This window comes from Gadus chalcogrammus, chromosome 22 (genome assembly GCF_026213295.1).
Source record: "Gadus chalcogrammus isolate NIFS_2021 chromosome 22, NIFS_Gcha_1.0, whole genome shotgun sequence".
Lineage (NCBI taxonomy): Eukaryota > Metazoa > Chordata > Actinopteri > Gadiformes > Gadidae > Gadus > Gadus chalcogrammus.
The window spans coordinates 7,512,021-7,530,195 of record NC_079433.1 but is presented as its reverse complement, the minus strand read 5'-3'; the positions used below and the strand labels follow the sequence as shown (position 1 = coordinate 7,530,195).

At 46.2% G+C, this 18,175-nt stretch overlaps 1 protein-coding gene across 1 annotated transcript; it reads right to left on the bottom strand.

The window, feature by feature from the left end:
* Positions 1–1,926: 1,926 nt before the first annotated feature.
* slc39a4 (solute carrier family 39 member 4) lies at positions 1,927–13,501 on the bottom strand. The gene is made up of 12 exons (XM_056582313.1): positions 13,152–13,501; positions 10,987–11,415; positions 10,432–10,639; positions 9,638–9,831; positions 8,230–8,419; positions 7,266–7,438; positions 6,621–6,803; positions 5,830–5,934; positions 5,539–5,593; positions 4,825–4,977; positions 2,715–2,902; positions 1,927–2,100 (listed from the first exon to the last, which is right to left on the bottom strand). The coding sequence occupies exons 1-12, from the start codon at positions 13,455–13,457 to the stop codon at positions 1,972–1,974; spliced, it is 2,313 nt and encodes a 770-aa protein (XP_056438288.1). The 5' UTR covers positions 13,458–13,501; the 3' UTR covers positions 1,927–1,971.
* Positions 13,502–18,175: the final 4,674 nt, after the last annotated feature.

Genomic DNA, 18,175 nt, shown 5'->3' with positions numbered 1-18,175 from the left:
CAGTCGTTGACGTAGGGGGGGACCTGTGGACTTCTGAGTTTAAAGTTAAATATAACTATAACATTGAACGGTGATTGCATACCTAGATCATTGATCATTGAAAATAAATAGATTATAACTTGTTCATGAAATATAGTATTGTGGCTTGTCAGCATTTCAAAAGTAGTGTTGCTTAGTGCAGTCCATCATATGTAATGTTTTCCCTTGATGTTATATGATGAGCATCTTTACACTGTTTCCCACTGGCCAGGGCCTCCTAGCATAAATAATTGTGTATGAAAGGGGTGCTGTAGCAATCTGGCTCAGCTGTTTCTATGTGCACATACCACCACGCTAAATGCTGTAGCATGAAAGGCTAGCGTCTCCACTTTCTTTTTTATTTTCATGAATGTCTGTCATGATAGCTTCGAAAATTTAAAAAAATCTAAAAAGGACATATGTTGACACAGGCCCTAACATGGTCAGGCTACTCTCTGATATGATATATTGTTTTCCAACTATCTGTCATTTGGTGCAAAGCCAAGGTTTTGCATTCTGGATGCATGAGGCAAATAGATGTATTTGGTATCTCATCATGCTAAATTATTGATTGATCTCAGAAGGAATAGGGCTAAAATGTCAAGTTGTGAAGGACACACTCTAATGCTTTAATACAATACCACAGAAACCAGTGAAAACAAGCCCTGGGATTGAATTATACATCACTAATATGCAAGTAATCGTCAAAGTATTTGAGACTTCATTCTTTGACAAAGTGCCAACACCCAAAGAACCCTTTTTTCCCTCTAACATTTGATCAACAGAAAATGACAGTTCAACTATAGATTGACCCCTGAGTTTTCATAGAAAATTGGAAAAATACACTAACCGAAACATCACCCAAAATTACCCATACCATGTCAGTATATGCCATGCCATCCAAACGTAAATATAACAGTAGTAGTGTAAGAAATATAGCTTAAGTCTGTATTACAAAGCAGTGATTTCAACGGCGTGTGCAGTAAGTGGTTTACATTGTCTGTGCCGATATGTTACCAAACAAAGTAAACCCATCACTGCAACCGCACCAAGCACCTCGCTTTCAGCAGCAATATCCAGCGTGGCTGAATTCAGGAGCATTTAGGGGGTTTAGGACATCCTGCTGAAGGATGCCTATATGTAGTCTGTTAAGGGGTTGAGGTCTTTCTAAGCCCAAACAATTCAGGGTTTGACCACTGATGCCGCTGCCTGACTGCTCGTTAATGACACCTGCCTGCATTCGATACAATTCATTCTGGATTAAAGTGTCCACAACCTACTAATCACCAAACTATCCTGCCCCCCCGCCCCCCCCCCCCCCCAATCTAAGAAGTCCTCTGTCCAGAGGCTGTGTGCCTGTAGAGAAAAAGGCCATCAACCCACGTAGGTTGGGGTAAACATATCCACTGTGTGAGGACTGTCTATCTTTCTTCATGCCCGTCCTCGTCATTTCCGTGTGCGTGATTCTGGGGGATATACGATAATCAAAGGTGGCACTGTGTAAATCTCGAACTTCACAGTTTAAAAAACGTGGGACTGGGATTGAGACTGCTTTGTGCAAAAGATGGCGAAAGTTGACAGCAACATAGCCCCGCCCCTAAATAAAAAAAAGTGTCGGAATTAGGACACAAAAGGACAGAAGGTCTATTGTTTACATTTTGATAGAGGGCGGGGTTTAACATTAGCTTGAACAGGATGTTTGGTTCACCTTTAAGTACACCGTGCCTTGACTCTGTGTCTGTGTGTGTGTGTGTGTGTGTGTGTGTGTGTGTGTGTGTGTGTGTGTGTGTGTGTGTGTGTGTGTGTGTGTGTGTGTGTGAGTGTGTGTGTGTGTGTGTGTGTGTGTGTGTGTGTGTGTGTGTGTGTGTGTGTGTGTGTGTGTGTGTGTGTGTGTGTGTGTGTGTGTGTGTGTGCGTGTGTGTGTGTGTGTGTGTGTGTGTGTTGGCGTTAGAGTTAGACTCCTATCTGGTCCTCATAGAGGGTCAGCAGCAGCAGAATGCCCCAGCCCGACAGCAGGCCGACGTTCTGCAGCAGGAACATCAGCCACGGCCTCTTACTGTTGTTGTGGATCATGGTGGGCAGCTGGAGAGAGAGGGGCGAGAGAGGGGTTAGAGAGGGGCGAGAGAGGGCGAGGGGGAGAGAGATAATAGAGATGGGGAGGAGGGTGAATGGCGAAGGAGGGGGGAGAGAGGGAGCGAAAGGGTGAGAGAGAGATGGGGAGGAAGTTTAAGGCAACGGAGGGGGAGAGGGAGGGAGGGAGAGGGCGAGGGGGAGAGATAGGGTGAGGGAGGAGAGAGAAAAGAGGGATGGGGAGGAGGTGGGAAGGGTCCGAGGGGGGATAGAGAGATAGGGTAGAGGATGGGAAAGAGAGGAGATGGAGACAGGGTGATAGGGATTGGGAGAGGAGGAGAGAGATTGGGGGAGAGAGAAAGTGTAAGTGTAAAAGGCTGAGGAATACTCTTGACAAGCCGTGTGATGGTACTACCACACGGCTTGTACAAACCCTGTTTCGATTGGTGTTAATCTAGTACCAGGTCACAGGAACTAATCGAAAGACGACCCTTTGTGATGTTCATGGGTTCATGTTCAGGTTCATGCGACCAATCCTAAATCACAGATGGCCACAGTAGCATCGCCATTCATCCAGATCCTTTTCCGATCCACCGGGCATTCAACCGACACTTGATCGGGCTCACCATGTCAGCCAGGCCCACGTAGAGGAAGAGGCCGGCGGTAAGGGCGGCGATCCACTGCTTGGTGGCCAGGTCTGTGGCCACCGACAGGCCGATGTACAGGCCCACGAAGGAGGTCATGGCACTGCCGATGTTCAGGAGCAGGGCGTTACGCACCGACACGCCACAGTGGAGCAGTATGGCAAAGTCGCCTGGAGAGAGAGAGAGAGACACACAGAGAGTCAGAGAGAGAGAGAGGGAGACACAGAGAGTCAGAGAGAGGGAGAGGGAGACACAGAGAGTCAGAGAGAGGGAGAGGGAGACACAGAGAGTCAGAGAGAGAGAGAGAGAGACACACAGAGAGTCAGAGAGAGAGAGAGGGAGACACAGAGTCAGAGAGAGGGAGAGGGAGACACAGAGAGTCGGAGAGAGGGAGAGGGAGACACAGAGAGTCAGAGAGAGAGAGAGGGAGACACAGAGTCAGAGAGAGGGAGAGGGAGACACAGAGAGTCAGAGAGAGGGAGAGGGAGACACAGAGTCAGAGAGAGAGAGAGGGAGACACAGAGAGTCAGAGAGAGGGAGAGGGAGACACAGAGAGTCAGAGAGAGGGAGAGGGAGACACAGAGAGTCAGAGAGAGGGAGAGGGAGACACAGAGAGTCAGAGAGAGAGAGAGAGAGACACAGAGAGTCAGAGAGAGGGAGAGGGAGACACAGAGAGTCAGAGAGAGAGAGAGAGGGAGAGAGACACACAGAGTCAGAAAGAGAGAGAGAGGGAGACACATTGAGTCAGAGAGAGAGAGAGAGACACAGAGAGTCAGAGAGAGGGAGAGGGAGACACAGAGAGTCAGAGAGAGGGAGAGAGACACACAGAGAGTCAGAAAGAGAGAGAGAGGGAGACACATTGAGTCAGAGAGAGAGAGAGACACACAGAGAGTCAGAGAGAGGGAGAGGGAGACACAGAGAGTCAGAGAGAGGGAGAGGGAGAGGGAGACACAGAGAGTCAGAGAGAGGGAGAGGGAGACACAGAGAGTCAGAGAGAGAGAGAGAGACACAGAGAGTCAGAGAGAGGGAGAGGGAGACACAGAGAGTCAGAGAGAGAGAGAGGGAGAGAGACACACAGAGAGTCAGAAAGAGAGAGAGAGGGAGACACATTGAGTCAGAGAGAGAGAGAGAGACACACAGAGAGTCAGAGAGAGGGAGAGGGAGACACAGAGAGTCAGAGAGAGGGAGAGAGACACACAGAGAGTCAGAAAGAGAGAGAGAGGGAGACACATTGAGTCAGAGAGAGAGAGAGACACACACAGAGAGTCAGAGAGAGGGAGAGGGAGACACAGAGAGTCAGAGAGAGGGAGAGGGAGACACAGAGAGTCAGAGAGAGGGAGAGGGAGACACAGAGAGTCAGAGAGAGGGAGAGACACACAGAGAGTCAGAAAGAGAGAGAGAGGGAGACACATTGAGTCAGAGAGAGGGAGAGGGAGACACAGAGAGTCAGAGAGAGAGAGAGGGAGACACAGAGTCAGAGAGAGAGAGAGAGGGAGAGGGAGACACAGAGAGTCAGAGAGAGGGAGAGGGAGACAGAGAGTCAGAGAGAGGGAGAGGGAGACACACAGAGAGTCAGAGAGAGGGAGAGGGAGACACACAGAGAGTCAGAGAGAGAGAGAGAGAGACACACAGAGAGTCAGAGAGAGGGAGAGGGAAGGTGTTAACTCCTACGTTATGTCTGTAACGATTTCCTTCCTGTCTGTCCCCGGAAAACTAAAACTCAAAGTCAAAGTCAAAGCCAAAGTATTCTTTATTATGACTTTGACTTTGACTTTGAGTTTTCCAACGAAACTGATCCCTCTTCTGTGTTCCTTCTCAGGGTTTCTTCCCTCTTGCGTTTTGCAAGTTCTATCTTGTCTATCAGAGGCCATAGGCTAAGGAAAATGATAGGCTGTGAAGCCCTTTGTGACTGCTGCGGTGCGATGAGGGCTGCACCAACAGATCGGACATGCCAGGCTTGCGTTTAAACCATGTGTTCTTCAGTGGACAGAAGTCAGCACAATAACGGCATGCAGCTGTCAGACCATGACACCGTCCTCTGTGGGTCTTCGTGTGCGTGAGTGTGGGCGGGCGTGCGTTCACGTGCACGTACCCAGCTCGTGGGGCAGCTCGTGGCAGAGCACGGCCAGGGAGGTGGCTAGCCCCGACCTCCAGGACAGGGAGAAGGCAGCGCCCATGGCCAGGCCGTCGGCAAAGTTATGGATCCCATCGCCGATCGTGATCATGTAGGGCAGCAGACGCTTTTCTGGAGGGAGAGAGAGGTAAGGAGAGACAAAGAGAGAGAGAGAGAGGGGGGGAAGCAGGGGGAGTGAGGACCGGGGGGGGGAGATAGAGAAAGGGGAGAGGTGGGGAGATGGGGAGGAGAGAGATGGGGAGAGTATGGGGTAGAGAGAGGGAGGGATAAGGGAGGTAGGGGGAGAGGGAGAGTCAGGAGAGGTGACAGAGATGCACAATGTAGTAAATTCAACAATTTAACAAAAAATTCAACTAATCCATTACCAACAAAACTGAGAAATAAAGGATGAGAAGCAGAGAGTGAAAGAGAAACAAAAAAGAGAGAACAAAAGAGAGAAATTAAGAAAAGGAGGTTGAAAAATAAATACAGCGAGCAAGAAAGAGAGGAAAGAGAGCGAGGGAGGGTCAGGGACAGAGAGTGTAACGCAGACAGGACGACCGTGTTGTCTGCATGTACAAGGGGTTATTACTCAGCGCTTATCACGCTAAAAGGCTCTAGTGGTGGGCAGCGGCCGGGTGTTTGAGGCCAGAGTCCTGGTCATTATTCTGTGGGTCGTCATGTGACTCTTACCTCTGCTGCGTTGCAGGGCTGGAGGGAAAGTCTTCTCACTGGTCTCACTTGGAACCTGAAAGGTACACATCCCATAATATTATGTACGTTTTATTTACCAAGGTTCAGCTAAATAATTAAATGATACGTTTGAAGACGTAACGTTACAAAGGGATGGGTTGTGTAATTGTTTCGGTCCAAAGCAATATGCAAAGTGTGTGGTGGGATTCGTGTGTGTGTGTGTGTGTGTGTGTGTGTGTGTGTGTGTGTGTGTGTGTGTGTGTGTGTGTGTGTGTGTGAGCCCCAACACACCAGGTCAGCCTGGGATATGGACTGGGCCTGTTGTTGTTGTATCTTGTCCTGCTGATACATCTCCAGAACCTTCCCATGGTCACAGTGATGAGGCTCCGCCTCCTCCTTCAGAGAGACAGAGAGAGAGAACGAGTATGACAGGAGGTTCGAAAAGTATTAATTGAGGATGAACAGCATATTCTGGAACATTTCATTTTGGAACATATAGTATATATCTATATATAGTGTGTAAGCTTGTTTGTGTACACGTGTATGTGTATGTGTTACGAGGAATAGGGTTAGCTTTATGAGTGCTTATGCGTATGGTTAGGGTCAGTACTGATATCACCCAGAGGGGGCGGTGTTGAGGTCCTCATTAGCTATAAATGGCAACAGCTGAGTTGGCAGGTAAGGGTCTCAGGAAGTGAAGATTCTCTGGAGGTGAGGCTCGGAGGTGTAACACAAAGGACGCACAGTGTTGTTCAAGACACTGCTATAAAATAACTTTTGCTCATAAATACAAGGCTGGTCGTCACCTGGAGACGAGGTGCCGGCGCGGCGTGTCACACAGAGAGCTGTTCGCCTACGGTGGCTGTGGACCTGCGGTGAGTACCTCGCACCTAACCCCCTAGACTAGAGGGCTAAGATTGCACTCACTCATACTTCAAGTTCTTTGCACCACGTATGGACAGGCGTTAGGTTACGGGCTGGCTACCTGGATGATAACGAGTGTGGTAGGTCTGGCGCGTTACTCTGTGTGTGTGTGTGCGTGTATGTGTGTGTGCGTTCGTCAGCAACTGACTCCCCCGTACCCCGTGATGGTGCGGGTGGTGGTGGTGGTCCTCCTTCTTCCGGGTCACCAGAGAGAAGATGGTCTCCATCAGGTAGAAGTAGTAGATCCCCCCGAGCACCACCAGGATCTTGTAGACGTAGTCCATGCTCTCCCCTTCGTGGTCCGCGTGGCTTCCACCCTCATGGCCGTGCAGTCCCAGGAACTGGCAGCGCAAACCCACAGAGAGAAGAGGCTCAGTGTGAGAAGGAAGGTAGAGGGGTGAGTGGGTTACCGTCAGGTGTGCTGTGTGCCGCCACGCCCCTGTGTGATGTCTTTGTCACTATTAGGTAGTCGATTTTGAAGTGGCTTGTGATGGCTCGTCCACACCAATCTGTTTGATCGGAGCCGATTTGTCACTTTACTCTGATTGAAAAAATGTATAAATATTTAGCCTTTGAAATAAATGTTTCTCCTCTTAGAAAAAGGCAGAATATTTGAAAATGGAGCTGGTATCAATGGCTTGATGCTAAAGCTAGCACTTAGCCTTGATTCCAAACCTCCTTGTCAACTCAAATTTCCGGTTTAATAAGTCAAAGTCCACCAAGGTGTTATTTGGAGTCCATCTTTGACAGTAAGTCTACCGGCCATTAGCCATGCGGTGCTGCCGGGGTCACGGCGGCGTTACCATTGGCAACAGATGCAGCAGGGTGTCGCCGGTGAGCGAGCCCACGGCCAGGCTGATGCACAGCTGGATGATGAGCTGGAAGACGCTGGAGCACGAGGTGCACAGCAGCACCACGATGCCGAACATGGAGGTCAGGGTGATCAGCACGTTGGCCAGGGTGGCGTAGATGTAACCTGGAGGAGGGGGACAGGGCGAGGGGAGAGGAGGGGGTGAGTGAGAGAGAGGTGGGGAGGGGGTAGGAGAGAGAGAGAGAGAGGAGGGGGTGAGAGAGAGAGAGGTGGGGGTGAGAGAGAGTGAGGTGGGGAGATGGGGAGGGGGTAGGAGAGAGAGAGAGGAGGGGGCAGGAGAGAGGGGAACAGAAAGGTGGGGGTAGGAGGGAGGGGGAGAGAGATAGTTGGGGAGATGAGGAGAGAGGGGGAGAGAGAGGAGGGGAAAGGGGGAGAGATAGCGGAGGGGGTAGGAGAGAGGGGCAACGAGATGGGTGTAGAAAGAGGAGGGGGTAGGAAATAGGTGGAGAGAGGGGTAGAGACAAAGTTGTTTCACATGTTTTGTCGAGGTGACTGCTTTGGATGAACTTGGACTTGAGAGAGTCAAAGAGAGAGAGAAATATAGAGAGCGAGAGGATGAGATGGAGCTGAGAGCGAGACATTAGTCGGTTGAAGTTGTCTGAGAAGCCAAATAGAGACACTAGGGTGGAATGGACCTGCCAATCGAGGGACGGCTCATGAATATTCATTAGAGCTAGAAGACCACTCCGTCAGAGACGTTGACAGTTTAGAGCAGTTTTGGAAGACGCCAAAGAAAATCGTTTGCAAATGTTTTATTAGTGTTTTAAGTCTTTTCTTTTATTTATTTTTAAGGCACATTCTGTGTGGTGTGATTTCTGAATTTGTGATATAGAAGTTTATTTTTTTCGATAGAGAGAGAGGTAGGTCTTACTGAACAATAGTTGTGGGTGTCTTACGTTCTGCCTGGGTCAGTCCGTCGTGCCTCGGCGGGGAGACGGCGCCGGAGCTGCAGGCCCGGCTGAGGATCTGCTGGACCAGCGCCGGGCTGAGCCGCGCCATGTCGGACCGGTTCATACCGGCCGGGTCTGAGCTGTTGTCCGTCAGGCCGTGGATCAGCAGCAGCTCCTGGGCTGAGAAACACCGGGGCTATAGAGGGAAGGGATGGAAGATGGGTTACCTCGTGTGGCTGTACACTACAGACTGTTTTCAGGATAGCTGTCTAATGAGCCTGTTTTAACCACCAGGTGTGAGTGATTCTTCTGATTCTTATTCAACTTCATGTGTAATGGATCCGCCATTAGAAGTTGGGAGGCTCCACCCAGATGTACGGTGATAGATCATTCTGCCCTAGCCTGGGTGTACCTGTGCTGCCTGGCGCGCGATTACATTTCGCGCTGCTGGGCAGCCTGGATTCCATGGATCAGATTTTCGCCTGAGATAGGGAACCAATCACAGAACGGGGAGGGACGGCAAGACGATGACGACGTCTATGCGAAAAAAAGAAGCTTGTAGTTTATGGATCCAAAATGGCAGCAGACGCGTAACCTTTCGATGCAGCCTTAGATGGTGTTCTGAGTAGTCTAGAACGCAAGTTTATTTTGAAAAAATAGCAACTTTCGGCGTTAAACTCTTTCATTACCAAGAAGGATGTCTTTGCCCTGCTACTAACAGGCTTTGCTTGGCTATGAGTTACATACAGACTCGTATGATAGAAATTCATAGCGCACAATAAACGGCTCCGGGCAATAGTAACCACGCCTCAAATACGAGAAAATGAATGTGTGGTTCCCAGACCTCATCTCAATGCTGATTGAGATGAGGTCTGGCGTTAGCCAGTCTACCCTGTTATCACTTGTGAACTTGTGATGCCAAGGGCAGATTTGGAACAAGCTCGAGATGGCTGATGACACTCACACCTGGTGGTGAAATAAAGGCCCTTTATTAAGACTAAAGTGGTGACATCACTACAAGCTTCACATTTTTGTCTTGTTAAGACTGAGTTTTGACAGAGTTAAAGGTTGACAGAGATAAAGGTTGAAGGGCAGAAGCACTAACTGCAAATGTATTTGATGGAACTGAAAGTGTTAAAAGGTTAACTGTACTCAAAAGGTCAGTTTGGTAAAAAAATCGGCATTATTCAAATCAGAATTGGTTACCATTGGTATAACGCTACAAAACTACAATAAAAGTTACTAAACTCAATTAAAACTACAATAAAAAATAAATATATACTGATTGAATTCATTCATACAAAATAAACTAAATTAAAAATACCAAAACAAAAAAGAATTATCAATGCATTACATATTATTTATTTATTTGACGTTCTGAAAGAGAAAGGTCGACGTGTACATGGGCGTTTACCGTTGCCCCAGGCAACTTCATTTCCTGTCCTTCTCTGGCTCCGTGGCTACTCCTCTTCCTGCGGCGGCCGGGTTCGTGGTCATGCCCGGCGTGGTCGTCTACGGCGTGGTCGTCATGGTGACCCCCCTCGCCGTGGTCTTGATGGTGGTCATCGCTGGGTCCGATCTGCAGGGTTCTCATCAAAGTCTCGAACCCTATATGGAGCCCCCATTTTGGATGAATTATGCATTCAATTAAATTCAGAAAAGATATATTATCAATGAAATACAATGCATCAATATTTCTCCTACCTCGGAGCCCGGGAGCTGAATAATTGTATTATTATTATGCAAGTTATAAAACGCATGCGGGGGGGTTTTATAACCCGCATGCGTGTTTACTAAAGCGCGCTTGCTCCCATGTCACCTCCCGGGCTCATTTATTGACTAATTTAAATATTATTTTAGATTATTATAAGAAATTACATTATATTGGTGTTACTCATAATTACAGTGTGGTTCTTTCTGGTAGTAATGTCAAACTTGGAAGTAAGGATCTCCCTTCACTTCAATCTTTTTCTATTTTTGAGTTTTTGTATCTGGGGTAGAATTTGAATGTGCAAAGTTACATTGTATTTTTTTTATTAAATTCAACCAGTCGAATATAATAGTTCTCTTTTTTACCTACATTTTCTGATTCTGCTTAGTTTTCAGAGTCTACCGTGACTTATAACATGGCAGGACTTTTACTTTGTAAAACTGGAAATGTCTTAGCACAAGACATACATGGTCATTCCTGTTTTGGGAGGGGTTTACCTCTGACAGTGAAGTTATCCGAGCCCATCCACTCCATCATGTATTCCAGGAAGTAGCCCTCTTCAGGCAGGGGATGTCTGGTGAAGCAGTGACCAATCAGGGCATGGTACAGAATACGACCAAACACGGCACCGCGCTCTACTTCCTGTTCAGGGCCTGCTGAGAGAGGGTTAATCTCTGCCATGATGTCGTCGGCCGTCAGACATTCCTGGTCGTTTCAGCGATGATGCAGCCACACAAGGGAAAAAAGAAAAATAGTTATTTTTAGACCATTGCCAAGAAATGACACAAGAAAAAAAAGAAAATAAACCATTCTTTTTCCATTCGTTGCAGCGGATAGGGTCCTTATCTCCGCAGCTTCCCTGTAGACATCCTTCCCCTGCTCCTTAATGACTCCTATCCATAATCACTTTGGATCAAGCGTCTACTAAATGGTGACCCCAGTTCCCAACTCGCAATCTGGAGGTCAAATCTGGCATCAAATTTAAACAATGGAACCTACTCTCATTTGTGTGTGTGTGTACTTTTGCATGCGTGTGGTCGTCTTGAGCTCACCTCGTTGGCGAGCGCTAGCGGCACATAGTGCTTCTCCATCTCCTCTATCAGGGCCTCCAATCCGTGCACGTCCACATGCTCCTCCTGGTGCCCAGCGGCCTCCTCTTCCGCAAGATGGCGGCCCTCCTCCGAATGGTGGCCTTCTTCTTCGCCTCCCTCATGGCTGTGGGACTCATCCTGGTGTGCGTGGGGCTCCTCGTCGTGGGGGTGGACGTGCTGGGTCACTCGGTCCAGGAAGAGCTCCGTCTCCTCCGCCCACCGCCCAGCCCTGACCGCGGAGCAGGCCGCAGCAGGGGCGCTCAGGTAGAAGACGCACCCGGACGCAAAGTGCGGGAACTGGGACACGTTGACGGCGACGGCCGCCCCGGCGCCCGCTCCGGGGGCGGAGGGGTTGCCGACGAGCTGGTAGACGCCGCCCGGTAGGTCGCACTGCAGGAGGCCACGGAAGGTTGTTTATACAGCCCCCAATAAACAACCATCGTTAAAGGAGCATAAAAGACAATTAGGAGTCCTCTACACGCGGTGCCACTTTTAATGAGATGTCATGGAAAGATTGTACTGCATGACTACCGGATCATAATAATACAGAAACATGACATTAATAATACATCACTGGTAGACCTGATTATAATAAAATGAATTGTAAAACGTGTCACACAAAACGTATAGAAAGGTTGAATAAATCAATGTTTGTACGGAAACCTTGATTTCAAAAGAAGCAGATCTCGCAATCAGATCAAGGTTTGCCATCAGCTCTTTCACGAGTGACAGATAAGATCGGTTTTAGGTCATGCTGAGTCCAGCATATCTTTCCTTACCGCGGTAGGTCGTCTATTTCCATATTACTGGAAAGAAAGTTCAGTTGGCTGAATACTAACAGGGTTCAATAACCCACGTCTGAAATGATACTCACTAGCATGTTAGTAAACCATAATTCAGTCCTTCTTTTTTCATAAGGATGGTATGAATTCAGTTATTTCAGCTGTACAACAACTATAATTTCAGGTCTTTAGTGTTTTTTCAGTTGGCAGACATGACATAGGGTAGCATTAGCTACAATGCTATCACAGCACAATGACACATCTTTCTTAACGTATCGTCCAGTAACGCCTTCAGTTCATATTTTGCGTATTTTATGGGTCCTTAAATCCAAGAAACCTGTTTTAAGTGGTTTGGGTTTCACATATGCTGTTTTAATAATGCTGCTTTAATTTGTGACAGACATAAGTGACTGACATAGGGACATAAAGAACCTCAGTGAACTGGAATAAGGGAAGAAACGTTTTTCTGAAAAATAAAATAAATCCTGTTTCCTTTAAGGATGACCTTCACCTTTTCCAAACTTTTTTGACATATTTATATCCCTTCAAACTTTTAAGCGCTACTATTAGTCAGTTGTACATCATTATTGAACTGAAATTTGCAATGCTAAACAACTGCTGTCTATATTAAACCCTTTGAAGCTGGGATTAAGTTATATAGGCCTACAATTGCATTGATTTGGATAGGACTAAGGATGTGAATTAGTTTCGTCTGGTTGATGTCCTGACTGACAGAAGGCTATAGATTTTCTCTGAACCATACGTGCAGCAGATTGCATAAAGCAGAACAGTCCAAGGATTATAATTTCCCTCCAAACAAACGGACATGTTGCTAAACCCTTCTATGGGACTATCTCGCAGCTGTTGGGTAAAATAACGGATTAAACGGTACACATTAAGGAAGGAAATTAAGATAATGTTTTGGTTGTTAATTAATTAATAGTTTATTAATAATTATCACTATTACAATATCCCAAATATAAAAGTAATAATAATAATACATATTGTTATTATTTCTTTCATTATAGTAGTTAGCCTATAGATAAAAGATGAATAGTAGGTAGAAGATGATAGTTATAGAAGAAAAATAAAATATAAGCCATTTTGTTTTTATTTATAGGCCTATGTTTGAGAACACTTTCAACTCATTATGTAAACTAGAAAATGTCGTAAGCCAATATTTTTAAAGCAGGAATTGTCCATAGACAGACTTTAAAAGCTGAACATGGCGGGCCACAGGTGCGTGTGACAGTGACACTATTGGACCTCGACCCTCGGTGTACAGTACAGCTAATCTAACTCTGGAGGAGCAGCCCGGGCACAGAAGCACAATAAACACCGTACCTTTTCACACGACACTCCATCGCACTGCACACGTTTCTCCAGGGTATTAAAAAGCGAGCGGACGGACTCCTCCGTCAGATGCTCTCCTCCCGGCGACACCTCACCGACCACGTCTGTGTAAGCATCCTCTATACCCGGCTGTGTACAAGGCGCTCCACCGATACAGACGAATAACACCACGGCGCGAACAAGCAACGGGTGAGACAACATTGTTTCAAAGTAGAAAAAGAAAAATAACAACAATCGTGGAATTAATTGGTTACAATTGTGTTGGATTCCCAGACGAAGCTGGACTTTCACTGACATCCAAGCGCGAGCGCCTGCAGTACAAGCTGAGCCATAACGTTATCAGTTTTAAGAGACTTGAGTGCACTTGGCTCTCTTTTCTGATTGGCCGAGACGTGGCTCTTGGCGGTCGACTGTACGCGGAAGTCGGTTGGGGAACGTCTCATCTAAAGACTGACATCATGGCTGGTGGCTGACATCAGTGTAGTCAGCGTTTGCGTTATCTCCCTTTCACTGACATCGCAGTCACGCTGATAGTTTTCGCAGTCACGCTGATAGTTTAGAATAATTTCGAATCATGTTATAGGAAAAAGTTGAGATGTATAAGGCCACAATGAACATAAGAAGTATAAAAACAACAAATACTAAGATAGTTCATGATCCAGGCTTGTTGGGCCTAGGGTTCTCTAAATTAGAGTACTAAGAAGCCAACTAAATTATGAATAAGTCATTATTTTTATAAGCAGTGAAATAAACAAATCAGAACCTACTTTAAACAGGTGGGCACAGTAGAGTTAACCGGGACGCAGGGGGGCCAAGAAGAAGGCAGGGGCGGGTTGGGTTGATCTTCATATCAAAGAAGTGTTATGGAGAAAAACGATTGCATATGCATTCAAGTCAGTTATATTATTTCACAATATCGCACATTGAAGACAGAAGATTCTGGCTTTTTTAATCAAGGTTAACTGTGGAATATGTCGACATAAACACAAATTATATCACTTTTATTCACTTAATTATTTTATCGCATTACTACATTGTCGCGTGAGAATGAGGATATTTTGATAGTTTTGTTTTGTCATATTTGCACGCGAAGGTGGACCAAACATTCTTTAATGGATCAAAACTGTCTGAAGCTAGACAATGAGAACTATTGCAACACATGAGAAAACAAATGAATTGTTGATCACGTGACCCTTTCAGGGTTTGTATGGGTAATCAAAGTCAATATCGCATTTCATTCGTGACATCTACACTGCTCCTCCTTCCATGGTGCTTACATTCCAGCGAGTCAAAAATTGACACCGTTAAGAAAGTGTAGCATGCTAAACACAAAGTCTCTGACAGATTCACCTCGGACACAACACTGTATTGTTTTCCACGGGTTGTTCAAATTACATCAATATGATTTTATATGGATGGCTATGTTGTCAGGCTTTATTTCCTGAACAACCTGTACCTACTTACTTACTGGAAACTTTCTTGAGGTACACATGGCTAAAAATAACACTAATTTTCTTTTAGGAGAACAGGTGTCTACTTTATCTTTCTTATTAAACGTAAGTAAGGTTCTCTTTGTGAGAGCAAAAATCCACTAAACCCCCAATATACATATTTTTGATAATGCTATGACCTCAACACTAAATTATCTATTACCACAAATGTTTTCATCCCCAAGTCCTTGAGACATTGTTTGCATTGTTTACCTGTTTTTGTACGTGTTATGTATTAAGCCATGTTATGTTTCCTTTTGCACAGCATATATATATTAACGCTGTCCAAAGTGAAGATAAGCAAGAAGAGCGCGGATAGAAGCAGAGATAACCAAAGATCTGTTGGTTCGCACATTTTAGCAAGAAGCCTACTCCTACTCCTACATTAAAGGGTGTTCTGTGTTCTGGGTGTTCTGTCCAGAACTCAGCTGCACGCCTCCTCACTGGTACCCGCTCCAGAGAACACATCACACCTGTCCTCCGTGAACTCCATTGGCTTCCAATTAAACACAGAATCAACTTCAAAATCTTACTCATCACCTACAAGGCCCTCAACAGCCTAGCCCCCCCCCTACCTTGCCAACCTCCTCCATCACCACGCCCCCTCTCGATTCCTCAGGTCCATCTCTACCAACCTGCTTCAAGTTCCACGGACTTAGCGCCGGCCTTGGGGTGATCGGGCCATCTCAGTTGCTGCCCTCACCCTTTGGAATTCACTCCCCTCCCACATCAAAGTCTCTCCAACCCTCTCTTCTTTCAAATCTGCACACAAAACATACCTTTTTACACTAGCCTTCCCCACCTAACTCCCACCTTATTCTTCATGTTTAACCTCTGTTTTTCTTTTATTCCTAGTCTGTCTTACATAGCTTTGATAGGGCAATATGTAAAGCGTCTTCGAGTACCATATTAAGCGCTATATGCATTTAATTTATTATTATTATTATTATTATTATTATTATTATTAAAGGACTATATCAGTTGTTTACCATTGTTGTTCTTTAATGCTGGAAACCCTAAATAATATAGAATTAAAGTGAACCACTGACACAGATTCTATAGAATGCTAGGCCCTTTTGAATTTCTTAGTTCTAATCTCCATTCAACAGAGTATTAATAATACGATACAAATAGAATTCCACATTGACCTTCTTATTAAAGAAACATACAGAGGAATCAGTCCATCTTCACAAAAACATCAGCTACCAATATAATTATCCAAACAGTGGACCGATGTTTGCGTTTCTGTCAGATGTTTAGTGAAACCAGGAGATCCAATTGCAATGGTTTGATCCCCCAGTCTGGCATTAACTAATTAATGCAGATTTAATATTCATTGATTGAGTAAATCAGATGATTCAGTCATCTTACTATTACCATCATGATATTGTCACTATAGGTTTTTTTTATAATTTTTTCTGGCAAAGCTAAATTATTTGTACATGTAGTTGTTGCAAGGGTCATATTTTATCAAATGAAACTACCAAATGTCAGTATAAGGCTTACATTTTCACTTGTCAGTGAAATGAGTCACAGGTTGTGTGTGTGTGTGTGTGTGTGTGTGTGTGTGTGTGTGTGTGTGTGTGTGTGTGTGTGTGTGTGTGTGTGTGTGTGTGTGTGTGTGTGTGTGTGTGTGTGTGTGTGTGTGTGTGTGTGTGTGTGTGTGTTGGTGAGTGGAGGAATAGCATGTGTCTTATATACTAAACCACCAGGTGGTGCTGTAACTTTGTGTGTTAGGTTAGGATTCCTTATCCGAGAGCAGAGACAAGTGATTATTTTAGTCGTCATACCGTGTTTTCTGGCCTCCTGCAGAGCGTGGGTTCTGCTGTATCTGTTCCAGAGACGGGGTAGTATTCTGTTTCGGATCGGCTGACGATCCTTAGTTCATGAACTCAGACACGCACGCACACACACACACACACACACACACTTGCAGTGTGGGACCCTAGACACCTGCTTCTCCAACACGCACACATACACACACTGGCCTGTTGGAAGCCATAGGCAGCCTATGCTGATTAGTTCACTGTTTCAAGCCGAGTGCACACACACTACGCGGGTCCAAACCATAGCTCTCTCTCACTCACACACACACACACACACACACACACACACACACACACACACACACACACACACACACTACCCTACGCTGGAGCCCACGCACACTGCCATGGCTGGGAAAACCCTGAGTCTTCTAATCCTTTTGTCCAGTGACCTGTTTTACACACACACACACACACACACACACACACACACACACACACACACATTCACACGTGTTATGACTTGTCTGTCATTGCAATGTGGGGACGTTCTCATCACATGTGTTCATCAGGTCTGTGGTGGAGTGACTCACTGTCATTTAAACCTGTGGACGTTCCTGTGCACATCAACAAGGCATAATCACTAATACATTTGCATAACGCACACAGACACACACGCACACGCACACGCACACGCACACACACTCATTCACAGACGGCCTCTATTGAATGTGACTGCTCTCTTTCTTCACATAAGTACTCGGTACTCTCAGTGTGAAACATTCAATACACTACATCGGTACTACACACTGAGTGGTGCTGCTCACGGCTCACGTTGTCTGTTCACAGAGATTTACAGTTTCAAATTCTGGTTGGAGGACACAAGAGGATCTGTGAGAAAAATCATTTCACTAATCTATTTAACTCACCCAGATACCTCCCATCCTTTGTGTCTCTCTTCCCCTCTCTATTTCTTTCTTCCTTTTGTCTCTCGCTGCCCATTCTTAGATTCCCCCCTTCCTCTCCCCCCCACTCTCTTTCTCTATCCACCCATGCTCTCTATCTATCCTTCCCCCCCCTCTCTCTCTCTTTATCTCCCCCACTTTCTTTCTCTCACCCCCCACGCTCTCTTCTCCTCTCTCTCTCCATCCCCCTCCTGCATTCTCACCCCTCCCCCTCTCTCTCTCTCTCTCTCTCTCTCTCTCTCTCTCTCTCTCTCTCTCTCTCTCTCTCTCTCTCTCTCTCTCTCTCTCTCTCTCTCTCTCTCTCTCCTGTGTTTCCTCCTCTACTTCCTGGTTGGTCATAGTTATCCTTCCCCTCTCTTCATGGGCTTTAGCGTTTCCATTACAGAAATAAAACCATGGTGGCTAATCCACTTATACTGTATGTCCCTGGACACACACACACACACACACACACACACACACACACACACACACACACACGCACGCACGCACGCACGCACGCACGCACGCGCGCGCGCGCAAGCACACACACATTCACAGCTATACAGGCGCGCGCGCAAGCACACACACACACACACACACACACACACACACACACACACACACACACACACACACACACACACACACACACACAAACACAGAAATCGATGCACGCAAAAACCAACAACTGGTAATCTCTCCAGGCGATTTCCTGCGGAGATAAACATCCTACAGATTTAAAGGAGACGTGAACATTCCTCATGTTCTCAAACATCTCTTTCTTCCCTTTAAAGATCTCTACATTTATCTAC

Bases quoted from the DNA above. Each gene is read 5' to 3' on its own strand.
- slc39a4 (XM_056582313.1), bottom strand. From the start codon at position 13,457: ATGTCAGTGAAAGTCCAGCTTCGTCTGGGAATCCAACACAATTGTAAC. The intron at 6,804-7,265 runs GTAACGCCGCCG...TTGCGCTGCCAG, and splicing joins TGCTGCATCTGTTGCCAATG to TTCCTGGGACTGCACGGCCA. The intron at 2,101-2,714 runs GTGAGCCCGATC...CTCTCTCTCCAG, and splicing joins ACGTGGGCCTGGCTGACATG to CTGCCCACCATGATCCACAA.